General features: G+C 39.0%; 1 protein-coding gene across 1 annotated transcript in view; it reads left to right on the top strand.

Moving 5' to 3' along the window:
• Positions 1-13,779, top strand: part of PLXDC2 (plexin domain containing 2) — a 435,546-nt gene extending 421,767 nt beyond the window's left edge. Inside the window, exon 15 of the mRNA XM_040645359.1 lies at positions 3,844-13,779. Coding sequence (XP_040501293.1) covers positions 3,844-3,960 — 117 coding nt within the window. The 3' untranslated portion in view covers positions 3,961-13,779. The remainder of the gene's footprint in view (positions 1-3,843) is intronic.
• Positions 13,780-14,217: the final 438 nt, after the last annotated feature.

Raw genomic sequence — 14,217 nt, 5'->3', positions numbered from 1 at the left:
CCACGTTCTGTACCTTTCTTGGTCGTGTGTCCTTCAACACAGCATGTAGAACCATACTAGAAATTTCAAGTGTTTAGTAAATAATTTGTGTGTTTCCTTTGGCCCAATAATTCCACCGTTGAGAGTTTATAAAAGAAACTGACTAGAGATATTCCCATCAGGTTATCAGCAAAGATATTCACTGTAAAATTATTTATGTTGTCAAAAAATTGGGAAAAAAAAACTCCAGATCAAATTGACTAGATAAATCATGATTTAGTTATGAGTAATGCTCTACGGACATTTAAAATAATTTCGTACAGAGATAGTTCATAAATTTTTTCAGTGTGTACTTAAGTGCAAAAGAAAGGATTTTCTAAAACAGTATGTGCAGTGATTTAATGTTCCTAGAAATGTATATAAGTGATGTCCACTGTGTAAATGGTGAGGTCTCTAGTCATTTTAAGTCTTGTTGGGGTATTGCTTCTTTTTTTTTCCCAAGTAGTAATAAATTAAGAGAAATTTTCCTTCATGCAGCTAATTCAGAAAATAAGTTTGTATCATGTTAGAGAGGAAGCTTCGCTGCCCAACATTTTTCTACTTTCTATTTTGAGTACCTCTGCGATGAGTTCACAAAGTACATGATAAACATGACCAGTAATCCTCCAGTCTTTCACTTTAGACAGAAAATTATTACTTAGTAATTCTGACTTACTAACAGAATACTGAAGTTGCTAATTATGTAATATTTTTACCACTGAAATAAAATTAGAACCATGTTCACAAATTTTGCGAGTCGTACACAAACCACTGAATTTTAAGAATCAGTTCTTATAGTAAGGAGAATTAACTTTGGAAGTAAGTAGATCTCATTTTAAATCTGGGCTCTGCCACTTGCTGGCTTTATGGGTTTGTGCAAAATGTAAGTGATTGACTTGTGCATTTTAATGAGATTATATATGTGAAGCACCTAGTATGAAGCATGAAATACAGCTAAGAGCTTAATAAAGTACAACTTTCACAAGCGTCATCATCATCATTCTCATGAACTATGCTCCTTTTGATTTATTGTTATCTTTTATGTCTAGATTTTATTTATTTTTTTGACAGAGAAGAGAGAGCACAAGCAGCAGGAGTGGCAGGCAGAGGAAGAGGAAGAAGCAGACTCCCCACCAAGCAGGGAGCCCAGTGTGGGACTTGATCCCATGACCCTGGGATCATGACCCGAGCCAAAGGCAGTCCCTTAACCAACTGAGCCACCCAGGCACCCTATGCTCCTTTTTATTTAAAACAAGTGCTTTAATTGGATAAATTTGACCTGTAACATTATATAAATTTAAGTTGTACAGCATGTTACTTTGATACATTGATATAATAAGGTTGTAACATTATTACCACATTATATACTTTTAGTACAATAGTACTATCTATAGTCAATATACTGTACATTAGATCTGTGTGGCTCAATACTCCTTTCAAATCTGTAGCCTGAAACACCATCCATTTTATCCCTCCAGCCCCCATCTCCTGTTAACTGCTGCTTAATTGGTTTTTTAACATGTTTGACCTTTTTAGATTCCACATACAAGTGCTATCATATAGTACTTGTCTTTCTCTGACTTATCTCACTTAGCATAATATGCTCAAGGTCCATCCAGGTTGTTGCAAATGGCAAAACAGCCTCCTTTGTCATGGCTGCATAACATTCCATTGTGTCTGTGTACCGCTTTTTTATTCATTGATCCACTGATGGGCATTTACATTGTTTCCACATGGTAGCGATTGTGTATAATGCTGTGATAAACATGGGAGTGCAAAGATCTCACCAAACTCCTGTTTTCATTTCCTTTGCGTATATGCCCAGAATTGGAATTGCTGGATCATATGGCAGATCCAGTTTCAACTTTTTGAAGAACCTCCATATGTTTTCCACAGTGGCTGGACCGATCTACATTCCCACCAACAGGGCGATAAGGCTTCCCTTTTCGCCATATCCTCGCCGGCACCTGTTGTCCCTTATTTGCGTGATGATAATCTGTGCGCCTTTTCAAGTCACTGACGGCACAATGTCTTTATGTGCTGGGTTGTCAATCGGGGCTGGTTCCCAGGGCTGTCCTTGCCAGCGGGATGGCAGGCGGGCCTTGGAGAGGTGGAGATTCAGAGCAAAGACTTAGTGGTGCTAGTTGACTCAGAGAAGGACTAGGGCAGCTGTGCCTTCAAAGGCCCAACTGTGAAGTAACTGAAGCCGAAGTGGGAGTTCTGAACAGTGAGCATGGTGGCAGATGGGCATTTTTTCACCGACAGGAGTAATCATGAGTTATAGCGCCCAGCTCCCTAAAAATCTCAGTGTGTTTCCATCGATGATGATTTTTAGTTCCCCCAAAGACACACAATTTGCTATTTAGCCCTCTCTTTATTTTAACTTCTTTTCCTGGAAAATAAGGCTTATTCAGTTTTTCACGTACGCCATGGGACTTAATCAGCTAATAAATATAAAGCATCTGACCACATAGTATTATACAGGCAGTAAATAATATTATTAATAGGCAGAATATAATTGCCTCAATAGGTATTTTTCCAGAAAGCAGAGCTAATACTCATTCCTACCTGATGTGAAAACGCTTCTACGCCCATTAATCATTGCCCGTGGAATGGAATTAGCAAATCCAGGAAGCTGCCAAATGCCAGTATATCTACACTGATATTTAACTTATTCAGATTAAAATTCTTTCGATAGAAATAAACTTGGGACAGAAATAAATGTCCTTCAGTACTCATTGTCTCATATGCTCCCAAACTGCAGAGACTCTGATAAATGCAGCAATAGTCTTCAGTGTCGCTGGAGCCGTGAAATGCATTTTTGTGTCTCCTGCTGCTGTACCTTAATAATTCATATCAGCACTTCTATTTGTAAATCACAGAAGGTTTGTCTGATGGACAGAGTGCTGGGGAGAAGTGCGCTCCTTTTGTCGGAATAGATACCCTGTGTTTTAGGACTAGTGTCTCCTTGTGCCATTACTTAGTTCGTAGGCTGGAGATGGTCTGCCCTCAGATGTTCGATTCAGTTTTCAGGGCATGCCATCTGTTAATTTTCAAGCGCAAAAAGTCCTATATGGGAAGACCCAGCTTAATAAATAATTTCTTAAGATAGTAAGTGATTTTTCTTTCAGTTTGTTTACTAAAAAGTCTAGCACCTACTTTGAGACACACTTCTAAGAATTGTGCAGAATTATATGGCTTTATGTTTTTGAGTGAATTAATAAATAAAATGAAGCGATATTATTTTCTAGAGAAGAGGAAATGTCAGTGGCTATATATTCAGAAGACTTACTTTTTTACTAAATTCAGTTTTTCCTAGTTGGACACTTATAGAATCTCTTAGACAAAAGTATGCAAGGCATAGCTGTGACTTTGAGCCGCTCTCGCTCCTATGGGGCAGCTATGGCAAATGGACTGTCCCCTGAGAGGTGCCGGTAATGCCATAATGAAGATGCAAGCATGGGGCTTTGAGCATGGGTAATTCCAACTGTGGAAGTACCGTGAGATAATTTAATATATTACCAAATTTAATTCGGAAGTTAATCTAAAATATTTGGCAAATACCGGGGCACCTGGGTGGTTCAGGGGGTTGGGTGTCGGACTCTTGGTTTCGGCTCAGGTTGTGATCTCAGGATTGTGAGATCCAGCCCCATGTCAGGCCCCGCACTCGGGGGGAAGTCTGCTTGAGGAGTCTCTCTCCCTCTCCCTCTGCCCCCATCCCCCACTCACACGCTGTCTCTCCCAAACAAGTAGATGCAGGCAGATATTTTTTTTATGATATGACCATCACCCTGATATTCATTATTTTTGCATTTTCTGTTTCAGAGACGCCCAAGCAGATGGCCTGCGATGAAGTTTCGAAGAGGTTCTGGTCACCCTGCCTATGCCGAAGTTGAACCAGTTGGAGAGAAAGAAGGTTTCATTGTATCAGAGCAATGCTAAAATTTCTAGGACAGAACAGCACCAGTGCTGGCTTACAGGTGTTAAGACTAAAACTTTGCCTATACCTTTAAGACGCACACACACACACACACACACACACACACACACACAGGAGCCCTAAGCTGCTGTAGCCTGAAGGAGATGAGATTTTTGGACAAGCCCAGCCCTGAAAGGGTAAAAGAGAAACTAAAACTTATACAAGGTACCACTGACCATTGAACATAGAATTCCCTAGTGGAATGACATTTTATAGTTCACTCAGACCATCTCCTGTGGACTTGCCAGAAGTATGACAAGATTACAGTGCTATTGGCTTAGGTGCAGGGTTGCAAAGGGATCGAGAAAAACAATAATAATAAAGCTTTAGTTCGTGAGGGATCTACACCTTTGGTTCAAATATTCTTCTCTGATGTCTCAAAGATAACTGTGTTCCAAAGCCTGAACCCTTTCTCTCAAAAGAGCAATGATGAATGTTTCAGGATTGCTAAGAGAAACAGCTCATGCAGGAGCAAAAAACAAACCTTACATAAGAGATTTTCTATCTTTCCACCAGACAGTGGCAAAAGGATTTTGTTTTTCTGGTCTAGATCCACTTGTTCCGACAAGTTCATTATTTTACAGAATGAGTCTTTTATCTGTGCCCCTCTCCCTTGTTAATGAGTGCCCTTTCTGTGGGTTGTGGCAGAATTACCAAACTCTTAGCTAAGGGTTAGGAGAGAGGGAGTGACACAGGAGATTTTCGGTTCTCCTGCCTCGGAATAAAACACTTTTTTTTTTTTTGAAGATACATTGCCTCTGTTATCCCAACTATGAAATCCTATGAAGCCACAGGTGCTCTTGGCTGAAGGAAACAATACGAAGAGCCCCTTAATTGTTTTTGAAGCAAAAACGTTAAGAGATTCTAAACATATTGAGGGGAGGATTTCGGGGTTTCTTTTTCTTTTCTTTTTACTTTGTGCTGTTTCTGTACTTAAGGCCCATGTCATTGTTGATTCCTGTCTAAGAAGCCATTCAAGTCAGCATATCCCTGGCGATAAAAAAGAATGAAAGAACCCTGCTGAATCATACAGTAATTTTCTTTAAAGCACATAGTAGTTACATAAATATATATATAAATATATTTTTGTTTATAACTAACACAAGGCAGGCTCTTGTGACTCAAAGAGTGCATCTGTCATCAAGACAAAACAAATGCGAGATGCATTACTGCATACTTCCATAGAGTTGTAAAATAATCCTTAATATTAGAATATTTTTATGTCACTTAGCAAAAGTGGTTCAATTAGTCGCAGTGCCGATCATTTTCCTGCCTGTTTGAGCCACTCGTTCATTCCTATCAACCCCTTCCCTCCCTGGCTAAATAAAGCAGATGCCAAATGCTCCTTTGATGGATCTGTTATTTTGGCCTGTAATCACAATCCAGATTTCGAAACTTCTCCACGAATGAGGAAAGGAAAGGCATCGCTTGAGGAGGAAAGCGGTTAATACCCATACCAAGCTCCCAGCGTTTAAATTCAGGTCCCGTGTGTACAAGTTCATCAGCCTCTCGACCCATGAAACTGACATCCTGTGCCAAGACGCTGTAGATTCTCCTAGGGTACAGGGTCCAGCATTTGCAGATTCAGGTACCAGGAAGCAGAGATGTCTTGTAAGCAGCACTTTACTAACAGCTTAGCATCTGTAGCCAGTGTCTACATTGAACAACATCAGTCTACTAACAGAGTATCATATTTTATCTTCACGGTTGTCTGATGTAGACGAGTGCCGTCTTCCATCACGTATATTTTGCTTTACATTTTTAAATACCTGATGAGGTTAGTAATTTTTCCTAACCTACTTAGTTAATAATTGCAAAAAAACAAAAACAAAACAAAACAAAAAAAAAACCCTGACAAACAAAGTGATTGAAGGATGTGATGACAATCTCTCTGCTCTATCTGCATTCACTTGATATGAACTATCCCAGCTTATTTCTTGTGGAGTAGGTTTGGTCAGATTAGCAATAACCAAATGACTTGCCAACGTAACTGGTGCAACTGGTATTCTACAAAGACGTAAGGAACACGTAGACGATTCCTTTTAGGATAAGATGATGCTTCTTCCACTAGCTATCGTGATAAGTGACTTCCAGTAGCAGCGGATTGACAGTCATACAAATCTTGTGTATATATCCAACTTCTTGCACAATTCTTTGAAGTCGTAATGTTGTCTCTCTTGCCTTCGGAGCTCATCTTCCACTTTCTGTTAAAAGAATTGACAATTCTGGAAACAAACAAGACGTAGAACTGAATTGCACCAAGTAATAGGGAAAACTTTTTGGAAGTGTGAGAACACTTCCTAACGAAAGTAGGAGTTAAAGGTGGTGAAAGTTTCTGCTGTATATGAATCTTTTAGTGGTAAGGGGAAAGGCTGGCTAATCTCTCTTTTTCATGAACTTTTTATTCTATTTTATATTTCTGGTTTGTTCCTGGTGCCCATTTACTGCAAAGGAAGAGCAAACGTACTCCATGTTTCTAGAAATTCAGAATGGACATTGATGCTTTGGACTTTACATACATTATATATTAGAAGGGGTGCACCTGTGCATTGCTTGAATACTATGAACATAGTAGAGAGAGAATAATAATTTTAAAAATTCAGGATAGCAAAGGAACACATACAGACTTCTGGAGAAATCTGATAAATGGTGCTACAAAGGAAATAATATTTGGTGATTAGGTAAAGGTATAAATGTCAAGAAAAATGTCTTAAGCCAACCAGATGGCACTGACCACAATGTTGGCTTGTTTATGAAGTGTTGAGACTTTAAGATGTACTAACAGAAAACTAAAGATGAATAATAAAGTACAGTTTGCCTCCATTATTACTTTAGTTTGAGATACCTAGAGCATTTGCTGATCTCTCCCATATGGAGTTTCTAGAATTGTGCTATCCAGTATCCATCCTATCCACCAGCCAAATGTGGCTATGTAAATTTAAATTAATTAAAATTAAATTTTAAAAAAGCCCTTTAAAAGTCAGTTCTTCAGTCACTGTCACATTTCAAATGCTTGATAGCCACATGTGGCTTGTTGGCTTCCATATTGGACAACAGAGAACATTCCCATCATTGCAGAAAATTCTGTTATACAGTGCTGTATAGTACAGGTCTTTCCTTTTCATTCTTGAATAAAAAGGAGAAGGAAGAAAAAGAGAAGATTTGGTAGTTCCTGGGCATATCTTGGGTGTTTTTGGTCTTAGAGAGGCAGCATGCTATGATGAAAAGAATACCAGCTGACACAGCTTTGAGTCTCCACTATGTTATCTTGGGAAAATCACTTTAACTTCCATGAGTCTCAGTTTACAATTTTGGAAAATAAAAATATTTTTGTTCTGTCTTCCTTGCAAGGTTATTATAATGCAGATTGACTAAATGTACAGATGTACAGACTTTTAAAACCTTACATCAATGAAACCCATATAGAGCACAGCCTTGGTCCAGTCAGTACCAATGTGCATCCAGAGGAAGAAAAGTCCATCAATCCTAAAAGCATTCAAAGACAATCAAATCGATCAAAAATTTTCTTGAGAAAATGCCAAAGGAGAATTGCTCAATTTTTTTCCCATCTTCATATTTTCTCTTAGTATTTCCCCTCAGTCATGTCTTTCCCAACTTTGCCTCCTCCACCACGACAGAGTCCCTATGTGTATGCTGCAACTTGTTCAGTTCCTTATTATGTAGAGTCACTTAGTCTCTAGTTTCTTGTGATTTCCCAGTTTACTCTTCACAGCAAAGGGAGGCCCAGGGGCTGACCAGCAGGTTTCTCTTTAGAAGGAAATACCTCAAACACAAATAATTTCAAATATTTATTTTATCCCTGTAACACAAATACAAGGGGCTGCCATATTAAAATATAAAAATACTTGGGACTCAATCTGAACTGTAAAAATTTGCAAATGCAAATAAGAGGATTACTATTCTTTTAAATTATACTAATATGCAGATAATATATATTCTGATTAGTATAATTTGTTAGTTTCTAGGGCAAAATATTCTTACATTATTACCTTTCCTGAAGGAGTGTAAACTTGGTTATGTCCTCTAGTGTCTGTTGCCCATTTGAGAAAAAGTTTTGCTAGAATCCATGCCTTGATTCAAGAAACTTTCCTTCCATGATAAGAAATTAATATTTAAATAAAACTAACCGAGAAATATATCCTATTGCTATGGTTTCTTCCTCCTGTGAAATGTGATTTTGCTTTGTATTTCTTCAGGCATTTTTCAGATATTTTATTACAATGAGCTTTACTAATTCCCAAAGATTGCTCTAGCTCTTACTTTCCCATCCCACCCTGTGTTTTGGCATCAGCATTTGTATGCCAGAATCATGGCAGGACATCTAACCCAAGCTCTTCATTTTACAGATCAGAAAATTGACGCCCAAAAAGATATGGTAATTTTCCCAGTGTCAGAATTGGGTCTTGAACTTAAAACTCCTGACTGGTCATTTCTGTTACCATTTTTCTTGCCTATACCCTTTCCTTCACCAGCAGTTAAGGCCAACCAAGCAGCTTAGAAGGCACAGCCCATCCGAAGGCTAACTTTATCTATAGTATTGACTCTTCTTCTAATATAGACATTGGACCGGTCTTCTTCTGTCATGTTCGTAAGAATAGTACCATCTTTATAACAATCAGTGATTTCAAGTTCTAGCCATTACATGTCTTTATTTGGTTTTGCCTGCCCCTCTAACCCCTACCTGTGGTCATCTGTCAGCAACACTATTTTTGGTCATTTAAAATTGTTCTGCCTTGTTTCATTTCTTCCCAAACATATCTGAAAACTCAGATTCTTCGTAGTGTATTTTCTTACAACATATATAATCACAATTTTTATTTGCTTTTGAAACCATTTGAACAGTTTTGCCCTAGGAAGGTTTTTGAGCAGTATTATGAGGTCTGTGGCATTACCTGTCGTATATTCATATTACCTTGTGTTTATAAAGCACTTTACATTTTGTGGAGCACTTTGACTCATCCCTTATTTGTTCACTCATTCAGCCATCAGTTTACTTAAATATTTATTGAGCACCTACTGGAACCAAGTCCCTGTGCTGGATCTGTGGTATACAGTGATACATACAAATAGTGAGAGATCAAGCATGTAGACTGACAATCGTAATGTGATGGAATCCTCAAACACAACTTTGCAAGTAGTTGGGTCAATATTACTCTATCCAATTTCTGATTCCAATTCTCTATTATATTCAGATAGGGAACTGTCAAGTATGTGTCTGAAGAATGTTTCAGAAATACGATACATCATTGCACATTGGTGCTGTTTGCTCCATTTTAAATGGTTTGTAAATGTCATTCATGAGAACAAAAGTGATTCATCCAAAGTTGTCCCAGACCCAGGAGGCCTTCCCAGGTCACTTGAACTTTTTCTGACTAGATGTAACAGTTCGCTTTCTTGTACCAATACTTTCTGAATGTTCAACATCATAGTCTTAAGGTATTCCAGAAACACCCGTGTATCAAAGAAGCATTTGCACTTTAGGCGTGTGTGGTTGCTATGTCACTTACCAGACTGCCTTAGGCTTCTGTAGCCTTGGCACTGTTGACACGTGCGGTCCCCTAATTCTCTGTGGGAGGCTGAAATAGTCCCTTGTGTTGTAGGGTCTATATGGCCGCTCCCAGGCAGCTTCTGTTGATGCCAGGAGCATTCACACACACACACACACACACACACACACACACACACACACAGACTGTGACAACTAAAGATATCTCCAAACATTGCCAAATGTCCCAGATTGGGATTGGGAAAACTACTGGATTATCTAACAAGCAAAATGTATCAGGAGAAAAAAAAAATGTTTCTCTCTCACTTGTCACTTAAATGATAGATAGGGTTTTTTTTAATTATTATTTACAATACGACTTGGAATCACAGACTCTTTGAATTAGAAGGAACTGTAAAAGTCACTAGTTCAATTGGAATCATAGACTCTTTGAATTAGAAGGAACTGTAAAAGTCACTAGTTCAATTGGAATCATAGACTCTTTGAATTAGAAGGAACTGTAAAAGTCACTAGTTCAATTACAACCCACCATCATCCTTATCCATTTCCCTATCTCTCAGTTTTACGAATTTATTGAGAGAAGATCAGAAGATTGGTTATCTCCGGAAACTTAGAAATTGGCTTTTTCATAGCAAGAGATAAGGCCGTTTGGTAATTACGCGGTGCTGCTATAATGGTAGCTGCTGGGATGTTAGCTTCAGTATGGGGACTCGGGGTCATACGACTTAGGCATCACAGACTCTGCTTTGAGGAGTTTCCTTTTGGTCATTTCACACATCTACAAATCTTAGTCCTTCATCTTTGCCTTCAAAATATGCGTGGAAGTTGAAGTTTGGTACATCGAATTTTAAGTATATCTGGATGAGCTTTCTATTTCTGATATTCTGATATTTCTATTTCTATATCTGATTCTTTTATTGTCCTTCTAGAAGAAAAAAATGGACCGTCTCAAGTAATTGAAAATTGGAAATTTCCGAGTTAGGATATTTAAATCTGTCAAGCCAAAGTTCCTAACGATTTGATGTGCCTTATGTCAGTTTTCCTGTTGGGTCAGTGATTTCCTGTGGTAGCTGTGAATCAAGCGAGTGGCTCTTGTGTCTGTACTGCACCAGTTGGAAAACTTGGTGGAGTTTTACAAAGACAATCCCTCAAGAATATTCCTAGAAGTAACAACAGTCCCCCAACTGGAATATTAGGCCTTCCCTTGATTCCCTTTCTAACAGACTAACCCGGACTTTGCGAGCATTCGTCACCATTTACTACAAGGCGCTACAATGGCGACACATTTGAAAGCCTTGATTACAAAGCCTGAGGCTATAGCACATTGAGGCGTTCACGCAAAGAGCGCTCTTGCAAGGCAATCCTGGAAACCAGAAAGCTTCAGCCGAGGACACCCTCAAGCGTGTCCTCTCTACCACAGTCCTATCAGACCGTTTGATGTGACGTAACATTTTGATTAAGCTGATCTTCTAATTTCAGCTAAAATTGGAATGTATCTGCCTGATTGTTACCTGACATAACTTTTAAGGCATCCACTGCCCACCGCTCTCACAGTGATGATTGCAAAGAAGTAAGATGGCTCATTTTTGTAAGATGGTCATTATTCAAGTAAAATCCCATAATTTCTTGAATCACTTCTCCCTGACAAGTTTATGAAATACATCATCATTGGCTTCTCAATAGAACATTTATTAGGAATGACCAAATTATGTCTAGAGAAATAAATGCTCAAAACTTGTTTTTGTACGTGAATTTCCAGATCACTGCTGGCACTAAAAGATTCTGGGACTTTAAATCCAGAATAAAAGGCTGGAGGAAAAAATAATGTAAATCATATGCTGGTCCTCATCTTTTTCTAATCTCTAAAATTTACTAACATTTGAGGATTACTAAAAAAAAAATCTAATGGAATAAAGCAAAAAATTTTAAGTTCTCAGATAGTGATATATTTCTTTTGATTCTGGTTGAAAATCTCAGTGACTTCTCTCATTCCTACTGGCGTGTTATTTTTTTTTAAAAGAATCTCTCTTTTCCCTAGCATTACAAAAACTATTTTATTCATGACCCAAACATCACTTACTAATCATGCAGCTATAAACCTTTGTGCCGATTGCATGGCTACATAGCATGAAACTCATTTTAGAAGTTTGCTATGTGGGGAGAGGTATAAACATAGGGGCGGGTGGGTGGATATGATTCAAGGAAAAAATCAAGATTGAAATTTGCTATGGAGCAGAAGTTTCACCTTCTTCAGAGCAATGTACAGAACAGCAGTAGATAAAGATCAGCTCACAATCAGGTCATTGAGACTTTCAGACACTGGGGCACAGATCCTGCAGGTTATCCTAGGAAACAGGTGATAAACAGAAAGTCAAGGATGTCCCCGATTAATCTAAAACTCACCCGTCATCCACCTGCACTACTTCTATGGCACAATCATAAAATCACGAAGACCCCTGCTCTAGGAGATTGGGTTACTTACGGTCAGGTAAGGACCAAAAAGAGGGTTTTCCATTTATCTCCCTCTGACTTACAAGGCATGTGCTTTGGTCCCCTTGTGCCAGAGACCACGAGACAGCCAACCACAGAGAGGCAATAAATACAATAAAAAGAAAACAATTTTCCTGAGGAAAGGAGAAGAAAGGATACTTTCAACTGTAGACCCATAGCTGAATCTCTGTGAAGTTTGACCGCCTTGGGACCAGATTCATGAACTATCATCTAGACACACGGTCAAGTCCAAGGAACCATTTTTAAGATGGTTTGAACAAAAACATGCCCATATTTATAGCAGAGAAATAAAAAGTCAAATTCAGTGTCCTCCACCAGGCTACTCTGAAAATACCATCAAAGTGAAGCCGGAGCTTTCCTTGCCGAAACCTGTTAAAATCATTTTAGGAAAATGAATTAAGGTTCTTTAGACACAGACCTTTCGTGTCCAGTATAGCTAAATCTCAGAGCCCTAGCTGAGAAGGGGAAAGTCTTTTCATAGGTTGGTCAAAACAAATCTCTCATTTGCCTCATTTGAGGCATTTGGACAGTGCCTGGGAAGTACATTATTTTCAGGGGGAAAAAAAGAGACAGCCTTTTTTGCATGCCAGCTGGGATCATGGGAACTTCCAATGCCAGGAATTTACTACTGTTTCTGGTAATTCTGCTTATAGTCATCTGCCATGTTGAAGTGTGAAAGGAGAAGAAGTGGGGCCCCCGGGGGGCTGTCTGTGTGTTATGCCAGTTGTACCAGAGCACAGTATATTTGTAAATGCATTTCAAAGTGGGTATAATTGTGCCCTTTGTCAGAATCACAAAGCTCCCTGTGGAGCTCCTGAAAGAGAACACTGGGAGGAAATCTGACCCTCTAAACCCAGTCAACCCCATCCAAAAGGAAAGACTGTGGGTGAGCACAGCACATCGCAAGTTTGTTTCTCGCTGTTTTTCCAAAGCCCTGTACTCACATCAAGGACGCGTCTTTCAGGTGAAGGTGAATTTTGCAGAGGTTTTCCAAAAGTCCGCTTTAATCCAGGGTTTGGAAAACTGAGCACTTTAAATTTACTCCAGTCTCAGCATCATTCCTGTCTCCTCTGCCGTGTCAGTGAGACATTCCGAGCCCGCATTCTTCCACCATCAAATAACGTACACATATTTCATGATGATCTCAAGCTTGATGTACCTGAACCTGCAAATGTAAGAATGATTGTACGTGAATTTGCACTAATGGTGTCTGATAGCAGGCGGGGTGTGACCTTTACTGAAACCGACTGTTTCAATTCACGAATTCAGATGCTATGTACTTCTGCAAGCTTCCTGATTATTTTCACTGTAAGATTAATTATCTAAGTTTGAATGTATTTCCTTGCAGTTCATTAATTTGCCGTCTCTTTTACCTGGGGATCGTTATGATTGCAATAAGTCATTAAAGTGTTCCTCACACAGCTACTTAAACCAAGTTTTTCTGCAACTCTGGTTCTGCTTACAGTATGTGGGAAATCTTCCTTTTTTTTTCCTAGTAAAAATTTTGTAAGAAAGCCAGTGTATCGACTGCCATGGTGACAAAGTTCACCTTAAAAGGTCTGGAAGCTGGTGGTGACCAAATGTTATCTGTGTTGTCTCTGTTGATTGCTATTTTCAGAATCAAATCCTGTTTTTCACTTACGGTTGGAGTCAACAAATTGGGGATTTTAGAAGGGGGAGAAGGGAACAATTTGTGTAATACTGCTGTCATATTTGACTACATATTAAAAACAATAAATGATCATTTTGTTTTAATTTCTTAAATACTTTTATCCTGGTCTTTCAACGTACTTTTGTTTCCCTTAGTTTTGAAACATTTTACTTATTATGGAAGAAAATTGTGCAACGTCCAGAGCCGCAGGTAGAAAACCTGGTAAACATGGTGGAAAACCCTTTTGCTTCTAAACCTGCCCTGATACCAGCTAGAGGGAGCTGGAGAAAAGGAAAGACCTAGAATGTCATAGTGTCCAGCTGGGTGGAGGCTTGGTTCCTGCCCCTGCCTCTCAAAGCACAGAGGCCCTGGTTGAGTTCTAGACCGGACAGGTGGACTTCACTGCCTGTTGAACTCTTAGTCCTGGAATCAGTCAAGATGCTTCCATTCAGCTCTTGCCTTTGTTGCTAGCCTTGGTTTGGGAGCGCTGGTGGTTTTCCAAACGAATTACCAAAGGTTCTCTCTTATTCC

This window comes from Ursus maritimus, unplaced genomic scaffold (assembly GCF_017311325.1).
Source record: "Ursus maritimus isolate PB19 unplaced genomic scaffold, ASM1731132v1 scaffold_31, whole genome shotgun sequence".
In the NCBI taxonomy this organism is placed as follows: Eukaryota; Metazoa; Chordata; class Mammalia; order Carnivora; family Ursidae; genus Ursus; species Ursus maritimus.
The sequence above is the reverse complement of the archived record's forward strand: the minus strand, read 5'-3'. Positions and strand labels throughout refer to the sequence as shown.